The sequence below is a fragment of the Macadamia integrifolia genome, chromosome 10, assembly GCF_013358625.1.
Source record: "Macadamia integrifolia cultivar HAES 741 chromosome 10, SCU_Mint_v3, whole genome shotgun sequence".
NCBI classification, from domain to species: domain Eukaryota; kingdom Viridiplantae; phylum Streptophyta; class Magnoliopsida; order Proteales; family Proteaceae; genus Macadamia; species Macadamia integrifolia.
This window is the reverse complement of record NC_056566.1, coordinates 20,319,122-20,339,921: the sequence shown is the minus strand read 5'-3', so window position 1 is coordinate 20,339,921 and position 20,800 is coordinate 20,319,122. Positions and strand designations below refer to the sequence as shown.

The 20,800-nt window shown below is 42.8% G+C and overlaps 1 protein-coding gene across 1 annotated transcript in view; it reads right to left on the bottom strand.

Annotated features, from left to right (window-relative positions):
• The window catches only part of LOC122091802 (exocyst complex component SEC6), an 87,182-nt gene that overhangs the window by 16,101 nt on the left and 50,281 nt on the right, over positions 1-20,800 (bottom strand). Inside the window, exon 11 of the mRNA XM_042661950.1 lies at positions 13,898-13,942. Coding sequence (XP_042517884.1) covers positions 13,898-13,942 — 45 coding nt within the window. The remainder of the gene's footprint in view (positions 1-13,897; positions 13,943-20,800) is intronic.

Here is a 20,800-nt window from a genome sequence, read left to right as displayed (position 1 = left end):
CCCTCCATGCCCTTAGTGCTTTAAGTGAGTGAAAAGCAGGAAATCTTCAACAAAATTCTCTAAAAAAAACAACCATGAGATTCGAACTTGAGACCTCTTGGTGAGCAAGGGAATTTTGCACACCATAGCTCACCAACTACACTAGGTAGTTGTTGTTACCAAAAACAAATCTTCAATCACTTAAGGATGTGGTCCATCGATCCTTGTTGGCATTTGGAGTATTCCTTGTACCTCTGAGACAATTGCAAACGGGCTGGTTCTGCATCTCGGTTCAGTTCTGATCCATTATTCTTTTTCTGGCCTGAAAAGAATAATCATTTGTACGGGTGACCAAACGAATGTGTACTTTTAATTGAACACGTCTATCTTGCTCAGAATTTCGTCCTCTTCGTAACCATGAAAAGAAATAGGACCTCTTTATGTGTAAAATTAAAGATATAGCGCCCGATAGTCCTTAAGGCCTTGAAAATATAAAACCTGCAAAAAGAGAGTAAAACCCAAGGTAGCTCCATTCTAAATATGTAAAATGAATGTTTTACTACCCTAGATTCACACATAAATGTGCTCATCATCCATACAGGCCTGGACATTGGAGGAGACGTTGCCAAAGGAAATGGAATTCCATCTCTTGAGAGCTGTTTTGAAATTGCTCAGTTTTTTCGCAAAGGCAATGAGAGGGGACGAACGAGCCTGGACAGGGATGGCCAAAGCCTCCTGCACTAAGGGAAGAAAGTCTTAGTAAAGGGACCACATATCAAAGAACTTAAAGGGCTTGGGACCAAAGGAGATGAGAGGGAGAATAAGAAGGGAGAGACAAAGGAGTGATTGGATATGCCTGGGAGGTCGAAAGAAGCATGGGAGGGAAAAATATCGAGCCAGGCTTCATTGATGAAACTCGGTCAAGCTTGCAAGCAATTATGGCTGGGCTACTCCTAGGGTTAGCCTAGGTAAATTTGGATCCTGACCAGGGAAGATCATTAACATCTATGGCATCAATGCAATCATTAAAAGCTTTAATGGAGGGGAGATCAATATGATCCCCACCAATCTTCGAGATCAATATGATCCCCACCAATCTTCTCATTGGGTGCTCTAATGACATTGAAATCCCCTGTGAGACACCAAGGATGGGACCCGACTAAAGAAGTGAACAGGCATAGATAGCCGAGAAGAATCCAAGGTGGGGGCCAAAGGGAGAGGAGATGGAGAGATGCATGGATTGGGAGGAGGAGGAGGAGATGCAAGAGATATGGAGGAGTGGATTCCAGAGGATCTAGATGTGGCTATTAAGGCAATGGCAGTAATTGGAGAGGGAGGACCAAGAAGGGGCTATAGAGGAGATAATACAGGGAGCATTAGGCTCAAGGACACGGGTTTCCAGAAGGCAGCATGGGAGGATTTGAGAAGGGAACAGATGGAAGAATGCTTGGCCGGGGAGTTCAGCCCATAGGCATTCCAGATGATCCAATTGGTCATTTCAAGGTGGAGGGGCCACTGCAAATGCTCGGGAGAGCAGGAGGGGGCCTTGGAGAGGCTGGAAAAGGATTGGGACGAAGCTGCCGATGGCTTTCCTTGAGGGGGGAGGGCGAGGGAGCAAATGCCTTCTTAGGGATAGAACCTCGAGGGGGAGGACGAGAAGGGGGTTAGAAAGATTTGGTTTTCCTTGGCGGAGCAGTAGCAAAAGGGATGGAGGTAGAACTGTGCAACATTGTAGCAATCTCAATAAGCGGCTGGCCATCAGTAGCAGGGATGACCGTGCCTGTGTCGAAAAACGTGGGGGGAGCCTAAGGGAGATCTAGTATGGCATAATGTGGGTCCAGGAGGGCTAAAATATCGATGGAAGGAGGGGGGCTAGAGGGGCCAACAACATGGAGGTCAAGGGACTTGAGGACCGGAGGAGTCCTTCTAAGGTAACACGATTAGTGGCAAAAGGCCTGGTCAAAGGCATGACCAAAGAAGCTTTAAAGGGGAGCGTCGGAGTTCCACAGGGAACAGGAAGACCTCCAAAGGCCAGGGGAGAGGCAGGAGGCCACTAGACGTGGAAGGGGAAGAGGTAGGGGTTTTGGAAGAAAGCCTAGAATCAACATTGGTGCTGTTCGTAGCAATGTGCTTTGTTGCAGGCACGATAGGATGAGTATACAGTAAAGCGGCCAACAGGGCACCATCCATGTCAGGGACTAAAGTGGCAAGGTGGGGTTGTCGGACCCAGACAGGGAGAGCAATGGAGGTAGCATAGCAACATCAGGCGAGGGGGGAAGAATTCAGGGTAGAAAGAGAAGGCAAGGGAGAATAGGTACAATCGAGTAGGGAAGAGGGGGGCGAGCAGGTTAAGAGGACGACTAGTGAGGGTCGAACCCAAAAGGGGGGTTCGGGTGGTTCAGGTCCAAGTGGGTAAGAGGGTGGGTTGTTTGTTTGGTTTGGATCAAATGGTTAACTAAGAGACGGATGGATTTGATAAGGTGTAGGTTTCAGTGGGGATAGATTGTGATGTGGTATGGTCAGGCTGGTTAGGATGTAAGGTTAAAGGGAGAGAGGGGAGAAGAGGACAATTAATATCAATTGACAGGTGAAAAGAGGTAGCGTGGACTTCGAGCAAACCAGAGCCGAAAGGGGCAATAGGTTGTAGGGGCAGTGATGCTAGAGCCTGGCGAGCCGAAAGAGGAGACAAGGCCATCTCAAATGGGGCAGTAGAGGTAGTAGAGTGATGTAGGGAGTTCCTAGGTGACTAGGTTTCCTACAAGATTAACCAACTAGGTAGGGTTAACTCAAGGGACTTGGGTAGATAGGACAAAAGAAACTCAGCAAACAAGATTAAGCATGCAAAATAGAATAAGACTAATAAACAAAGTAGCAAAAAAACAATAATAATCTGGGCGATAAAACACAAACTCTTACTTAAGCTTCAAGTGGGGACATGGGGAAGGGAACAAACGTCATACGAATGTTAGGTTAAGCACAAATCAATCCAGACACCAAATAAGATATGCAAGCAATCAATGTCCTCTAGCAGCCAACTAAAATAGAAAATCAGCATGGGTTTTGGAGATATAACAGTGACGAAACGTCTTAAAACAATGGGTAAAAATAGGCATAAACAAAAGGGCAAAGGCTGGTTTCAATGTTAATGGGCTACAACATATAACAGGGATAAATGGAGGTGGGAGGGGTTTAGTTTAATTATTTACCTTGTTGCTGTCTTGGTCTGAGGAGAAAAGAAGTTGAAGTCCTCCAAAATAAAGAGTTGCAGTCCAACGTATTTTATGAAGAACAACAGTCCCGATTGTTGGAGAAGTTCTAGCAGCAACCCAGTTGGGGGTTTTCTTGATGGAGATAATCTCTAATGATGGTGAACAATTTCTGCAATAGGGCAGCAGCAACAGGAAAGACAGAAAACAGAAAAGAGAGGGATGAAGGATGAGAAAGGGAGAAGGAGAATGAGAGAGAGCCGTGAGAGAGAGAGACGTGAAAGGGAGAGAGACGAGATAGAGAGAATTGTGAGAGAGGGAGAGACGCTGCTTTTGTCTTTCTTTCATTAATTTCATTAATTTGGAACCGTGGCCAATGACCTTACATAAATAAGAGACTAATTACTAAAAAGAAAAGAATATTCTAGGAATGCTATTTCACAAACAAAGAAACTTTCTAAAAAGAAATCAATAGGATATTTACTTAGTTTCCTAATTGACTTAAAGACTCAAATAAATAAAATCCTAGGAAATAAAACTATTAACATATCAGATTTGGTGGGGGCCACACAATCTTGGCAAAGAAAGGAAGGAGAGGACTTGATCCAGCGCTGGGAAGGCTGGATCAAGCCTTCCTTTTCTTTTTTTTTTTTCTCTTCTTTCTTCTTCTTCCGTCTAATCCTCCAACCACAAAGAAGGTTGGGTCTTCTTCTTTCTTCGGCTGTACGTCTTGATGTCCCCATCAACTCTCCCCGGCTTGGAAGAATTCACCTCCGGTGAATTAAAGCTCATGTAATACTCAAGTAGGCCTGGGTTGAGTTGTTGGACTTCTTGCATTGTGATCTAGGTGTTGTCAATTTCCAGACATCCACGTCATTTGAACAAGAACTCTCTAGAACCTCCAGTGTGTGTGGACACAATCCTCTCATCAAGGATTTCCTCAACTTCTTCAGTTCTTCTCGTGACCTTAGGCACAGGTGGTAATGAGGTGGGGGGAAGTGGTTGGCTTGGCTCAGAAGTCTCATCAATGTTGAAGGGGAAGTCTTCAAGGTCATCAGGATAGAAAGGGGTAAAGGTTGAGGTACCATGGTATGGGACTAGGTCTTCAACATTAAAAATATTACTGATCTCCATGCTAGCTGGTAGATCAAGAACATACGCATTGGCACATATCCTCTTGAGTACCTTGAACAGACCTGTGCTACGAGCATGTAGCTTGCTTGCTTTTCCCCTAATAAAACGTTGCGGCTTGATTCTTACCATCACCATATCGCCCTCTTAAAACTCTTGTAGCCTTCTGTGCACATCTGCCTTCGATTTGTATTGCTCATTGCTCAGTGCTATCTGTCTTCTTATACCTGCATACAAATCATGTATATGCTGAGCAAAAGATTCGGCTGACTGGGAGGTCCTAGAACTAGACACGACTGGGATAAGGTCTATGGGTGCCCAGGGCTGGTATCCTGAACAGATCTCAAAGGGGGACAGACTAGTGGTACACTTCTTAGAACTATTATATGCAAACTCAGCCTGGCTAAGGACTCGATCCCAACTGGTAAGGTGTTCCCCTATGAGGCAATGCAATAAATTCCCTAAGCTCCTATTGACAACCTTGGTCTGGCCATCGGTCTGAGGGTGGAAAGCGGAGGAGAAACGGAGCGTCGTGCCCATCATTTGCCATAGGGTCCTCCAAAAATAACTAGTGAACTTAACATCCCTATCGGACACTATGGTGAGGGGTAACCCATGGTACTTAACAACCTCATTAAAGAAAAGTTTGGCTACTATGGATGCATCGGAGGTCTTAGAGCATGGGATGAAATGGGCCATCTTCGAGAGGCGGTCCACAACCACATAAACAGAATCATGGCCTCTCGAAGTTCTTGGTAGACCAAGCACGAAGTCCATGCTAAGGTCCTGCCAAACGGAATGGGGAATGGGGAATGGAGAACAGGTAGGGGAGTGTACAAACTCGTGTTTTGCTTTTGTTGTTTGGCGGTCTGGCATGTCCTACACTGACTCACAACTCTAGCAACATCCCTCTTTAGTCCTGGCCAAAAGAATCGGTCCTCAACGAGGGTGATGGTTTTTATCGCGACCAAAGTGGCCAGCGACTCCCCCAGCATACAATTCCCAGATCAGGAAATCTCTGAGTGAAGTCCTGGGAATGCACAACTTGCTTCCTTTAAAAAGGAAGCCCTCCCTAAGTAGGTAGTCCGAGCGGTTGATCGGGTTGCCTTCAGTCAAGGAAGTGAATGGCTCACTAAAATCAGGATAGGTGGGGTATTGGTCCTTGACTCGCTCGAACCCTACAATCTCTATACTTATTACCTGGAGTAGCACACTAGCCCGACTCCTAGCATTGGTGTGAATAAGGAACATGTTCACCCGGATCAGTGCATTTGCAGCAGTATTCTCGACACCAGGTCTGTGCTTGAGTACAAAAGTGTACTCTTGGAGAAACTCAACCCACTTGGAATGCCTCTGGTTAAGTTTCTTTTGGTCACTCAGGTATCTCAGAGCTTGGTGGTCAGAGAATAGTACGAATTCTTGCGGCAAAAGGTAATGTCGCCAATAGCGCAGTGATTGGACAACCGCATAGAATTCCTCGTCGTATGTGGAATATCGTTGCCTAGCTTCATTAAGCTTCTCACTAAAATAGGCAATAGGGTGGCCCTTTTGTCCTAGGACACCACACCACCTATCCTAATACCAGATGCATCACAATTCACTTCGAAGACCTTAGAGAAATCTGGGAGGCGCAGGACTGGAGCTTCAGTCATAAGCTTTTTAATCTCATTAAAGGCCTTCGTAGCACTCTTAGTCCATTGAAACTCCTTTTTCATGCAACCGGTGATAGGAGACATAATGGAACTAAACCGGTAGATGAATCTTCTGTAGAAAGTGGCTAAGCTATGAAAGCTTCGTACCTCATAAATGTTAGTTGGCTCAGGCCACTCTACAATCGCTCTCACTTTCTCAGGGTCAGCAGATACCTCTTGAGCTGACACAACAAATCCCAGGAAGATGACTTGATCACTCATGAAGGTGCACTTCTTTAGGTTGACATAGAGTTTCTCTTGTAAGAGCACATGAAAAACCTTCTGTAAGTGATCCAAGTGGGAAGACGGGGTCTTACTATAGATGAGGATGTCATCAAAGTAAACCGCAAGGAACTTACCAATGAATGGTTGAAGCACTTGATTCATTATCCTCATAAAGGTGCTAGGTGCATTTGATTAGCCAAAAGGCATGACTAACCACTCAAAGAGGCCATCCTTCGTCTTGAAGGCTGTCTTCCACTCATCTCCAGGCCTAATCCTAATCTGGTGGTACCCGCTCTGGAGATCAATCTTCGAAAAGATCGAAGAGTTGGCCATCATATCCAACATGTCATCAAGCCTAGAGACAGGGAACCTATACTTGATGGTGATCTTTTTGATGGCCATACTATCAACACACATACGCCAGGTGCCATCTTTCTTTGGTGTGAGCAAGGCAGGTATAGCACACGGGCTAAGGCTTTCCCTAATGAATCCCTTCTGCAACAGTTCATCCACTTGCCCTTTGAGTTCGGCGTGTTCTTTGGGATTCATTCGGTAATGGGGTAAGTTCGGGAGAGAGGATCCTGGAACTAAGTCAATAGCGTGCTGGATGTCACGCATAGGCGGTAACTCATCAGGTAGTTCCTTAGGGAATAACCTCTCGAATTTCCTCAACAAGGGTTGCACTTCTCTAGGAGCCTCAGTGAATAAGTGTCCTATCGGTATTACTCTGTACGGCAACTAGAGCATAAATCACCCCCGACTCGTGACACTCTCCTTCAAATTGTTGTTGATTTAAAATGTTGAGTGTTTTGGTGGGGGTGTGTTTGGATGTACTTCCCTTGTGTTCTGGAACCCTAACTTCCTTAGGGGCACTAGGGATCAGTCTGATCTTCTTCCCTTTGAACTCAAAGACAGATGTTAGACTTCCCGTAATTGGTGACATCCCGGTCAAATAACCAGGGTCTACCTAGAATGATGTGGGCAACATCCATCTCTAGGACATCACACCACACTCGATCCTCATATCCTGCAAAGTGTAGGGGAACTAAACACCTCAGATTAACGGGAATGGTGGACTGATCAACCCAGGCAACCTTGTAAGGCTTGGGGTGGGGTTCAGGTTTGAGGCCCATTTGAGCAACAGCGTTCTTGGTGACCACATTCATGCAACTCCCGCTGTCTATGGCGACGCGGCAGTTCTTACCCTGATGACATATGTAAGTGATGAAAATATTAGTTCGTCGTCAATCATCGCTACTCTTAGGTTGTGAGACCATATAACGCACAATGCCAAGCTTGAGGTCACCGGCCTTCTTGGTGTCCTCATCAGATGTGGTCTCATCTGGTCTATGGTCCTCATACTCATGGTCCTGAAAACCCTCTTGGTCACTTTCTTCAGGGGTCTGCTCTCCTACATAAAGATTCTTATTGGGACACTCTCTGGAGAAGTGACCAAACCCACGACACTTGAAGCACTGTTGTTGCCCACTACTCTTGGGTGCTTCTCCCAAAATTCCTTTACCCTTGTTGTCAAATTGGCGCTGTGGTGCATCAGGGGGTTTTGGGAATCCAGTTGAGCCTTGGGGTGGTTTTCTAAATTGGGACTCCCCAGCTTGGAAGCTCTTCCTCTGAGAATAAGTTCTCATGGAGGATTCCACCTCAAGGGCTATCCTGAAGGCCTGTGGAACGTCTCACACCAGGTGGGGTGCCATACGAGATTGAATTTCGGAGTTGAGCCCGGTAAGGAATCTGGATAGTGTCTGCTCAACATCCTCCCAAATACGGCTTCTAATTTTCAATTCATTGAACTTGCTCATGTATTCGATCACAGTCAACTTCCCTTGCTTCAGGGTATTCATTTCATTCAACCACTGGAGCCTATAAGTGATAGGAAAAAATTCCTTCTTAAGCCGCTCTTGCATTTCTACCCAGGTGGTGATTGGCTCAAGTCCTAGGTGGTCCTCCTGGTACTCTAGGTCTGTCCAGAAGTCCTGGGCAGCTCCAATAAGCTTGAACTTAGCAAATCGGTGGCGGACTTCCTCTGGCATATCGTAGAAATTGAAGTACCTATCCATCTGCTTGATCCAATCCAAAAGGATCTTGGCATCAATCTGACCATCGTAGGTAGGGGCATCTACCTTAATCATCCGTCTGACATTAAAGCCCCTATCATGATGCTCATAACCCCCATCATCTCCATATTGGGTTTGGCGTCTTGGCGGTGGGCCTCGACCCTTACCCTGATCCCTACCACGCCTTAGGCCTTAGAAGTTATCCCCTATTTGGTCATAACCATTAGTCTGGTTATTTTCATTTATTTCATCAAGGTTAGGGCCCCTGCCCCTAGGTTCAGTGCTAGTTGTGTTACGACCTTGCTGTCTATCAGGGTTTTGGGCACTTGTCTCGAGGGTAACCAACTTATCGGTAAGGGCTTGGAGATAGGCAGCTTGTGTTTCCTGTATGGCTTGGATGGCTTTCATGAATTCAGCTAGTTGCTCAGATTGGGTGGAGGTGCTAGGAGGGTCAGACATATCCTGGTATACTCTACCACTACGAGTGGACATAAGGAGATGGGCAGCCAATGGTACGGTTGCCACCAAAGACTTAAGGTCTACTTAGAGTCTCCAATTGAGACAAGTAGTTAGCCCTCTCAATCTTGAGGTCAGAAATCTCCCTCTCAAGTATATGCTTTTGGAGGTAATAGCGTCCAATGCTATTTGGTCCCGCCAACTTAAGAAAGAAAAGGGTGTCCTCTAATCTATGGTATCGCTCTCTTAGCTCAGACTCGACCACGAACAGATGGTGACAGAGACTAGACCTCAAAAGGTAAGACATGTAAACAAGGGACAGTAGTACCTAATTACCCTAAACCTAGACAAAACCATGGCTCTGATACCAAGATGATGTAGGGAGTTCGTAGGTGATTAGGTTTCCTACAAGATTAACCAACTAGGTAGGGTTAACTCAAGGGACTTGGGTAGATAGGACAAAAGAAACTTAGCAAACAAGATTAAACATGCAAAATAGAATGAGACTAATAAACAAAGTAACAAAAAATGCAATAATAATCTAGGCAGAAAAACACAAACTCTTACTTAAGCTTCAAGTGGGGACATAGGGAAGAGAACAAAAGTCATACGAATGTTAGGTTCAGCACAAATCAATCCAGACACCAAATAAGATATGCAAACAATCAATGTCCTCTAGCAGGCAACTAAAATAGAAAATCAGCAAGGGTTTTGGAGATATAACAGTGACGAAACGTCTGAAAACAATGGGTAAAAATAGGCATAAACAAAAGGGCAAAGGTTGGTTTCAATGTTAATAGGATGCAACATATAACAGGGATAAATGGAGGTGGGAGGGGTTTAGTTTAATAATTTACCTTCTTGTTGTCCTAGTCTGAGGAGAAAAGAAGAAGTCGAAGTCCTCCAAAATTAAGAGTTGCAGTCCAACCTACTTAATAAAGAACAGCAGTCCCGATTGTTGGAGAAGTTCCAGCAGCAACCCAGTCAGGGGTTTTCTCGATGGAGATAATCTCTAATGATGGTGAATAATTTCTGCAATAGGGCAGTAGCAACAGGAAAGACAGAAAACAGAAAAAAAAGAGATGAAGGATGAGAAAGGGAGAAGTAGAATGTGAGAGAGAGCCGTGAGAGAGAGAGAGACGAGATAGAGAGAGAATTGTGAGAGAGAGAGAGACGCAGCTTTTGGCTTTCTTTCATTAAATTCATTAATTTGGAACCGTGGCCAATGGCCTTACATAAATAAGAGACTAATTACTAAAAAGAAAAGAATATTCTAGGAATGCTATTTCATAAACAAAGAAAATTTCTAAAAAGAAATCAATAGGATATTTACTTAGTTTCCTAATTGACTTAAAGACTCAAATAAACAAAATCCTAGGAAATAAAATTACTAACATATCGGATTTGGTGGGGGCCACACAATCTTGGCAAAATCCTAGGAAATAAAACTACTAACATATCAGATTTGGTGGGGGCCACACAATCTTGGCAAAGAAAGGAAGGAGAGGACTCGATCCAGTGCTGGGAAGGCTGGATCGAGCCTCCCTTTTTTTTTTTCTTCTTTCTTCTTCTTCCTTCTAATCCTCCAACCACAAAGAAGGTTGGGTCTTCTTCTTCCTTCGGTTGTACGTCTTGATGTCCCCATCACAAAGCATTTAGGGTTTTCAAAAGCAGACCCAGAGGAGCAATCAGCGTCAGAGTGTGACGAGTCACTACCATCATTAGAACCAGTAATGGAGCGAACCGAGAATCGATTGATACCAATAGGCAAGGGGTTGCTAGCAGAGGGACTAGCGGACATAGGCCTGTCCTCGTTGGGCCGGGGGGCAGCCATACGACTCCTGAAGCAACATTTACAACAAGTCTTCTTTTTCCTTGATTGGCTGGCGAAGGACGACAAGATTCAACAACAGCGGTGGGAGTGTCTTTGAGAGTTCATATCGCATGAGAGAGGTCTCAACACGATGGTGGACCAAGCATCTAGAAGTTGAATGACCAAAGGTTTTGCAGAGTATATAGGGGGGAGCCCAGTCATACAATACCCGTTGATCAAAAGAAAATCCTTCACCATCCGAAATTTTTACAGTTGAAAGGAGGGATTGCTCAGCGTTGATCTCTACGCAAATTCTAGTGAAGGAAAGCCTGTCCATGGTCTTTTCCTCAAGTCCGAGAAAAAGAGGTTTACCAATGATAGAACCAACCAAACTCAACCCTTTTGGTCCCTAGAAATGGAGGGGGAAGTTTGGAAACTTAACCCAGATAGGATGGAGGAGAGCTTCATGTTGTTGAAGGTGTACTGGTCCCAAGGTCACAAGAAGATGGGTTTCTTCCTTATGTACCAAGGTCCATCATCGAGGGCTTTGACTTATCATTATCATCAGTGAACTTGAATACAAAAGTACCATTTTCAAGCATGAAAGTAGAAGTCTCATTCTGAGGATTCCATTGCTTTAGGGGGGAGCTTGACTATGTTGAAGGGGGGGCGACTGCCAACAAACTTCCCAATTAGACAATGTCTCTAGTTGTGGATCTCGGGCTCTAGCAAGCTAGGGGGGCAAAGACTAAGGGGGTGGATTTTTGGAAAGAAGGTGACACAAAGAAGAGGGGGTGACTAGCATTAAAGGCCGGCTGGGAGGAGGATCAGATAATTGAGGTCCAAGGTCTAGCAGGGGAGGATGGAAAGGTGAAGGGCTGGAGAGGAAGGGGTGGTGAGGGAGAGGAGTGTTGTGGGGGAGGAAGTGGGGTGCAGGTTTCAGAGGGAAGAGTTCCGGAGGTCCCAGCCGCCGATGGGATGTCAGAGATGGAGAGCTAAGGAAGAGGGAGAGGGGGGGAATCTCAAAAAAATTCTAAGATATGTTCTCACTCTTACTTCAGTGATCATCATGAATGACAACGACTTTCCATTCCAACATAACGTCTTCTATGATTGGTTCCTCCTCAATTTTTGGTGTGCAAGGTCTTTGACCACCACACAAAATCTTGCACCCCTAAAGTGTCAAACCTCGTCAAAGCTTGTACCTTTGCAATTGAACAAGGTCTCCCTTTGCAGGCAACTAAAATTTTGACTTCATCTCCTTTTGGTAGGGTCATCTACCCCACAGTAACATTATTGCTACTCCTATATCTCGCAACCCTAGCCATGGCCAGAGATGGAGCTGGAATCATCATTTTCATAGAAGCCAAGGTCAATCCAAGCCTGATGATGATTCCTCCAAGATCTGTCGGTCATTCAAGGTTTGACCATGGGACACAATTATTTCGAGGTGCTAAGATCCCTTAACTTGCGTATGGAGGACGATACCCCACCTGGGTTGCCTATAGCTTCTGCCATCTCCTACTACCACAGTGCACCCGTCCCTTTGTTGCTAGAGAAGTCCCTACACCCCTCATTTTACTACCCTGCCAAACCACCCTCAATCCCCCTCACCTTCGACCACTTCACAAACTTTCTCCACCAACCCCCCTTGAGACCTCCACCCTCATCCTATTAATCAACATTTACCCATCTTACCCCTTCCCCCCCCCCCCCTCGTTGAACCCATCTGTGTATATCCTTGGTCCCCCTGTCATGGCCCATCAAGTCACGACCAGCCATAACCATTTTGTCCCAGCCCCTTCAACCACCTTGGCTCATCAAACCATCTCGGTCTACCCCTCCCCCTTTGGCCATCCACTCAAACCCCTCTTACCCAGTCCCCCCACCCCTCGAGCTGATCCCATCCAGCCCAACCCTTCTTCTCTCGTGACCCTGAAACCTAACCCACTGGAAGCTTCTCCTTCACTCGTTTGCCATATTCCCTCTTTGCAAGTTGAATCCGCTTCGACGCTGCAAGTTGACACCCTTGCCTCGACATTGCAAGTCGATAACCCCGCCTCATCTCTACAAGATGGCTCCCCAGCCCTCTGATCCTTGCGTCGTCTCTTGCTCCCCCACTCTCATGGCGACGCCAAAGAAGCCAGCCTGCTTCCCGCAAAGACCTTGTTCAGCTCAGTTCCTCTAAGCCATTGTTACCCCTCACCCATGCTTTCCAATGAACTCTTGGACCATTTGGAATGTTCTCTGAGAGGTGTGACCCCTAATATGTAAAGGGTGAATGAACCTTTGGTTACAATTCTACACTACAGAGGTGATAGTGAGACAGACCATCTTTTTCAAAGTATGTCAACCATCTTTTTCAACTATTCTTTTTTACTTTTAAAATAAAACAGAGAGAGTGCGAATGCCGTTAATCGAACCCTATTCAGAAATTAAAGAGTGTAATGGAAGGAAATGCACAACTATTGCTTTTATAAATTGGACTCTGGAAGTATCATAGCACTGGATCTCTCCTACCATGAATCCATGCTTTAACCACGAAGCCAAAAGTATTGGAAGGTAAGCAATGCCCGAAAGGATCATCCTCCCATGGGCATCCATGCACTGAGACGGCACATGATAAGGGAGAAGAAGTTTCATGGCCCTTATGTGTAGACTTTTCTGTTCATTTTCCTCAATTTTGAGGCTCGTCAATGAAAATTGTTATTAATGATAATAGTTTCTTCACAATTTCTCTTGGATGGATACAGAGAAAATTCAAATGCAAGGATTGATCATATTATCATTATTTTTACAATAGATAGCTCAGTAATACCATCTAGATATTATAATTTTAGCACTACTATGCATTTAAATAAGTTTTAATTTTATATATTAGCAGTTTCTTGATAGCTTTAAACATGTATCTAAAAATGTTTCCTAAAATGCATATCTAATGTATCTGTACTCCTAATTAGAATAACTAACAAATCAACTTTGAAATGCATTTGAGATCCATTTAATTGCAGAACAATAACTTCACAACTTTTGAAGGAATCAATAAAAAAGCACAAACAGAAAACCATGACTCTGAGAGTACACATGGAAATAAGAATCTGCAACTTCCAGAACCCAATGTATATTTGAAAAAAGAAGAAGAGAGAGAACCCATTCTATCAGCAATCACAGTTTTGCTCCATACTGTGGAAGCATATGGAAGCCAAAGAAATATTTGATCCATGCAAAACTAACACAACGCAAAATTTCATCCATGGAAAAAACCAGTCCAGCATGCATTTGATGATCTTGGTGTGATTGGTCAGAAAAGGAACTTTGACAGACCTTTGCAACCTCAAGAAAGCCTTTACAATTATCTTCAAAATTGACCTGAAAGAAAAGTAACAACGAGAAAAATGTAAAAATTCAGGACAGAAAGTAATTATATCATAGTGCCATACAATTTCACTACCCAAAATAATTGTTTATACATCTAAAAATAAAGAAGTAGAAAAGAGGCTAAATTTCCATATCAGGAGTTACTGCAAGTGATCCATTGGGAAAAGCTTGAAAGTGATCAAATGCTGATTGCTCAATTCTTAGGTAGCCAAGGAAAATGCCAAAATAAACGGACTCCTTTGACAGAGCCCGAGCCCAGTGTTACTGTGTAGAACTGCAGTATTCTATTCCAAGGTTTTAAAGATAGTATTGTAGTCTGGATCATTCCACACAATATCGATCCGGATTGAGGGATCCAGACATTCCAGGCCACTATTTTGGATGACCCAGACAAAAAATACATTAAAATAATGTAGGCTGCACGAAGCACTCCAATACCAGATCAGATCACTCCAGAACAATATCGATCTAGATCCAGTGATCCAGATTATCTGATACAATCTTTGAAACTATTATTTATTTTTCTATTTTACGTATTTTTTCTAATTTTCCTGGTTCCACATTATGTGCAGAGGCCTAACATCCCAATTACACCAAATCCACCAAGAAAAAATTCCAAAGGCTGGTGGGCTGACTACCAAAGCTGCATCTTTCCAACATGAGACCAAATAGATCTCTCTGTATTGGGCAATAGATCCCAAGGCTACCCAAAAAAAAAAATACTCAAACAGGACAATAGGACATCCAATACACTATCAACACACCATGTATGAGATTTGTTCAACAGATTCAGTCTCTAAGAAGTGTCACAGGTAATGATGCCGTGAAGAGCTCAAACTAAATTTCTAGCCCCAAGGCAATCACAGAATTGACAACTTCTAAGAAAGTTTCTCCTCTATTGTGACTCACTTTGTGGCTTTGTCAAGTTCTTTTTTTTCGGTTAGATTTTATTCTTTATTTGTTTCCTAATTAATCTAGGCTGCTATGTCCCTGTTAGAGTAGGACAATTTATTATGTTTCCTTTCTCTTTTGTAATTGTTCTGGCCTATATATATATATATATATATATTGAATAAAGGGAGACTGCTAGAGCACGATACTGAGAGCTCTGGCAGTCCCGGTCTCACTTCTTCTCCAACTTACGTGATTACATGTTATTAATCCTTGATACTGTTACATGGTCTCAGAGTTTAATACCTGGTAATCTCTCTTTATTCGATCACTGTTTTGATAGTCCATTACAGGACTGGTTGCTGCCTACATGCTTCTAACCTAGTTTATGATGATATAAAGAACAAACAGGGTCTTTTTCTACTACTACTGTGGTTTTCATGAAGGTCTTTGGATCTGGAAGTCAGTTTCTGCCAACTAATTGCTGCAGTTCCAGATTCTAAAGTTATTTTCTGCAAATTTTGAGGTTGCTATTGAAATAACCTAGAGGGGGGGTGAATAGGTTATACTAGTGAAATTTTAACTCTTTTCGATGTAAAGAACACAAGTGTGATTGTAATTTAAAACAATGCGGAATAAATAAAATAGGCACAATCACACAACACAAGATTTATAGTGGTTCGACTCAATCCGAGTCTAGTCCACTCCCTACAAGAATCCTCTTGTAAGGTATTCCACTAGCTCTCCCTTTCAGTACAGTAGGTAGGGAAGAAAACCTTTACAATCTTTTTCACGGATAAGAGTATCCTTACAAATCTCCTTTTCAGGCAGAGAGACGCCTTCACAATCTCTTTTAGAGGTAGAGAGAGACCTTTCTCTTTTTAGGATAAGAGTATCCTTACAATCCTAAGTACAGTCTAGAATCGTAAATAAAAACAGAAAAGAAATAGTGGAATAAGAGGAATACCTCAAGTATGGTGCAAATGAGAGTGAATAATAAATGATGAATGATGCACCTTATGTAAAGTCCTCTCTTACGGCTTTGACTTGCACAAGAGAGAGTAGAGGACTTTGATTAAGACTGAAGCCTCTTCTTTGGGATTTGTGTAACAGAATAACTCAAGTGGAATAAACTTCTCTAATGCTTGCAATAATGCTCTTTAAGCTCTTTCTTAATCAATAACTAATTAAGAGTGATTAGGGTATTTATAGGTGAACTTAGTGAAGCATTTTAGGTAGGGAATCAAGCTCTAACAGACATATTCTGGGTATACCGGTCGACCGCCATTAGTAGCCGGTCGACCGCTAAGAGCCGTTGTAGGCAAAAAAATAGCCGTTGGAGTACTTCCAGACAGGCACCGGTCGACCGGGACTTTCAGCCGGTCGACCGCCTATGGTCTCGGACCTGACCGGAGCTTCCAGTCGGTCGACCGCCTATGGTCTCGGTTGGTTCCGGTCGACCGGGGCTTCCAGCCGGTCGACCGTCAACATGACATGCTCTGTCATACTGACCAGTCACCAGTGTTTTGACTCTAACTTTTTTGGTCCGACCTTGGATTGATTTGAGATCAGTTGTGTTGGACTCACAACTCAATTTCCTACAACTTCTATGAAGGTTTCATCTCCTGATACTAACTTTAAGATTCCCTAAATACCCTTGAGTTAGATTACTGTGTGTTCCACACCACTTAGAAATTTTTCATACCTACTCAAGCATGCTCTATGGTCATTCTAATATGATGCAATGCACATGCATGAAGTGAGTGCATATAAGTATGTGGAAATTACAAATTACATTAAAAATAACTAATCTGTCCTAGTGATCTTCTTCTTCACTTGATTCTTCCATTCTTTAGCCCTTCATCTTCTTTCCTTCTTGTTTGCTGTTTCATGTCTTTAAGCTAAGCTTCATGTCTTGATTCGACCTTTGATCTTCTAAGGGTTTCTTCAAGCTAATCACACTTTAACAATCAAGTTAAAGATGTATGTTTGTTTGTTAACACCAAAACATGGCAAGGAGTGTGGACATGTTTCCCAACAGCTATTGCCTCCTACTCTACCAGTTGATGATTCTGATTTTTTGTTGGCTTATTGTACCTACCTGGAGGGGGACTTGATCCTGTTTTCAGGATTTTCTGATGGCTTGATCTCTTGTTACTGGTTTTCTTCACTGTACCTGTGGATGCTCTGTTTTCAGGCTCTTTTTCAGACCTGAAATTTTCTTTCATAACAACTGATCTGTCCACTTGATCAGGCACTACTTTTTGGGGATTCATTCTACCAACTGAGTCCTTACTTCGACCTTTATATCAGCCCCTGTTCCCTGCTGACTGTGGGTTATTAAAAATCACCCAAACTGATAGTGCACTGTTTTTTTGGTTGTTTGCTGCTACCAGCTACTGGTTCTCCTCCAGATCAATATTTATTCCACTGTTTGTGGTACTGATATATTATTCTATTGCTTTCAGTATTAATATTTGGTTTCTGCTCCCTGTTTACTGATTATAGATGGCTGATCCTAAGCCTCCCTCCGATAATGTACAAAGTCAGATTACCATCATTAAACTTAGTGGTGTGTCTAACTATCTGTTATGGGCCCAAGCTGCACAGGCCTATATTCATGCAAAAGGGAAGATGGGAAGTATATCTCAGATGATCCTCCCTCTATTGATCATAAGGATCCTGCTACCATTACTGCTCATGATGATTGGATGCATGAGAATTCCGATATTAAAATTTGGTCGTGAAGCAATGTAGAACCATCCATTGCTACCAATGTCATGTCCCACATCCTTGGCAAAGGTGTTTGGGAAGATTTGAGAGAGAGCTTCTCGCAAGAGAAAAATATTTCCTGAACTTACGATTTGTATGAGAATATGTTCAACTATAAACAAGGGGACAAATTGTAATGGCCCAAGTTTGTACCTTAGTGTATGTGTAGATTTTTTATTTTTTTTTATGTTGTTTATTAATCTCTTTCAATATTTGTTTGTGGCTTAAATTAATAACTTAAGAGTGAGCTTAGAGGTTAGGTTGGGACATTAGTTAATTAGAGGCCTTAAGTTCCAACCTTAAGAATTTTTTTAATAAGGCCTTGGCTATGGTGGGTCCCACCATAGTATTAATTAACCAAATCATGGTAAGAGGGGGAAAACCTCCTACATGGGGAATTAGAATACTTAGCTAGTAATTAAATATATATATATATATTTATATATAAAAGAAAAGAGTTGGAGACGAGAGGATTAGATTGCTTAGGCTGTAAGAAAGAGAGTTAGAGAAGGATAGAAGGTGCTGTCCTAAGTTGAGACAAAAAGAGAGGAATCATGAGCTATAAAAGAAGAGGAAAAGATGTGGAGAGAGAGAGAGAGAGAGAGAGAGAGTTGAAGGGAGAAGAGGAGATTGTAGAGCTTCTTAAACCTGTAGAAATTCCAGAATTTAAACACCATTACAGCCTTCTGCAATTGAGCATCAAATCTGATTTCTGTCATTAACAAGCAAGTGTATTCTTCAAGTTCTTCACTTAAGATTCCAATTCCTAGAAGGTTGGATATAAAGTGTTTTTCTAGATTAAGCAATTCGGCCATCCGATTGATCTGAAATTTTGAACACACATTCATCTACCCTAGGTTGAAAATTGATTAAAATTTGTGACAATTCTGACAGTTATAGCTGGAGATATTGATGCAGATATGGCTGCCCTTACTTAGTTGGATCAACATGACCGGCTTTGGAAGCTAAGAGCCACGAAGAACCAGTTCACCCCAGGGTTTTGGTCCAACAAGGGTAGGAAATAAAATTAGTAGTTTACTTAGTATTTTATTTCATGCTTTTTACATTCCAGACTTGAACGTAGGAGTAGGATTTATTTCCTTGCTTTAATTTCCATTTTATGGTTGTTTCCTAGTTTAGGTTAGTTTCCATTTTAGTTAAGTTTTTAATTTTATGTTCCGATTTTCCTATATATATATAGGCTGTAACTGATGGAAGACTTAGACTGATTTGATTATTGAATGAAGATGTTGAGTTTATGCACCAATGAAGTGTATGATTCCCCTTCTCCCCCTACTCTCTATTCTGATTTTTCCTTTTCTTCCCTGAGGTTCTCCATCAACTTGGTATCAGAGAGCTGAAGATCCCATTCCCCTTCCTTCCATCTTCTTCTTCCCTTTCCCCTTTCTCTGTTTCGGTTATACAGAAACTGAGAACAAGGAAAAAAAAAGGCAGCAGAATAGGTGACAGAAACAGAAGAAAAAAAAAATCGATTATGTCTTCTCTAGACAAAATCGACCCCTCTTGTTTTCACCGCCTCCTTTTTTTCCCCTTCTTTTCCCTTCCGACAGCAGCCAAAAAAAAAAAAGACGAAGAAGACAGAATCAGAATACAGAAGAAGAAAAGAAGAAGAGGAGCAAAGAAGAAAAGAATAAAAGAAGAGAAAGAAAAAGAAGAAGTAGAGAAGCCGAGAAGAGAGAAAGAAGTGTACCTGTGTCGAAGTACCATCGACTCACCACCGCTGGTCACCGTCCACTTCCACTTTCACGTCTGGTTTATCGAATTGCCGGCATCACAGTTCCTGGCATCGATTTCCTTCGACAGAGCAGAAAAATCCTTGCTGGTCTCTCATCTCCAAAAGGAGAAGTCTCTCCTTCGTCGGTAAACCCTTCCCCACTCCACGATTTCCCCATTTTGTGCCTTTTTCCTTTAGTTATCATATATTTCTTGAAATACCCTCCTCTTTCTCCTTTAATTTCTTTTATACCATATTTCTCCTTATTTGCAATTAGACCCCTGCTCCATACCTGATAGGATGATAAACCCTTTTGTGGTTGAATTTAAAGATATTACAATTCTGCCATCCCTACACAACAAAAAAAAAAAAAAAAAAAAAAAAAAAAAAAAAAAAAAACCCAGAGATAATTACCATTCTGTCATTCCTCTTTAAGTTTCCATCTATTTACTATGTTGCCATTACTTTTTGAGTGTTATTTTGTTAATCATCACCATGGTAGCCAATAGTGAAGTTGTTTAACAGCTGAACTCCTATTTGAAGCTATTATGACAATGCTGGAATCCATACAAGCTTCCATTGATCATTTGGAGGCAACAGATAAAGGAAAGAGTCCCATCCAGTCTGAGGATTCTTCCAACACCACTCCACAGGATCCGTCACTACCATTGCCACCACTACCACCACATCATACACCACCACCAACACCACCTCCACCACTATATGGCACTGGTAAATATGATGACGGAGCAGAAAGAGCAGCAAGGTTGGATGTCCTTGATCTTTATGGAGATAACAAACCAGAATTGTACCTTGACTGGATTCCCAGCTTAGACACATTCTTCAGATGGTACGGGTCGACTGAGGCTCGAAAGATCCTATTTGCAGAGGCCAAATTGAAAGGCACGGCCCGAGTCTGGTGGGTCAAGCAACAACAATAGTACCGAACCCGAGGCATTGGTTTAGTCACTACTTGGGCTAAAATGCATAAAGTCATGAACCGGAGATTCTTGCCTTCTGATTACAAGCAACGCATGCATCTCAAGTTTGCACAGTTGAAACAGGAGAATTTGAATGCACAGTTTTGATTTTGAGTGCGATGAAGAAGTATTAGTGGCACAATTTTGCAATGGTTTGCACCCTCAACTTAGATTTGCCCTTGCATCTAGTCGATTGCCTACCATGGAAGACGCCATGCAAGTAGCGTATCAGGTTGAGGAAAGTCTGAAATGCCCATACAATCGAAGAAATTTTGCAGATACTTTTCCTCGAGGTACTAGTTCCATTCTGCAACAGCCTCCTACCCAAGAAAGGTCATTAGCAAACCACAAGGTAGTGCTATATCTATGGCCTCTTCACGACCTAGTGGGCCATATTCTCCACCTCGGCATGTTTCTGAAATGTCACCTTCACGGCCTACTTGTCCATACTCACCCCCTTGGTGTGGTTTA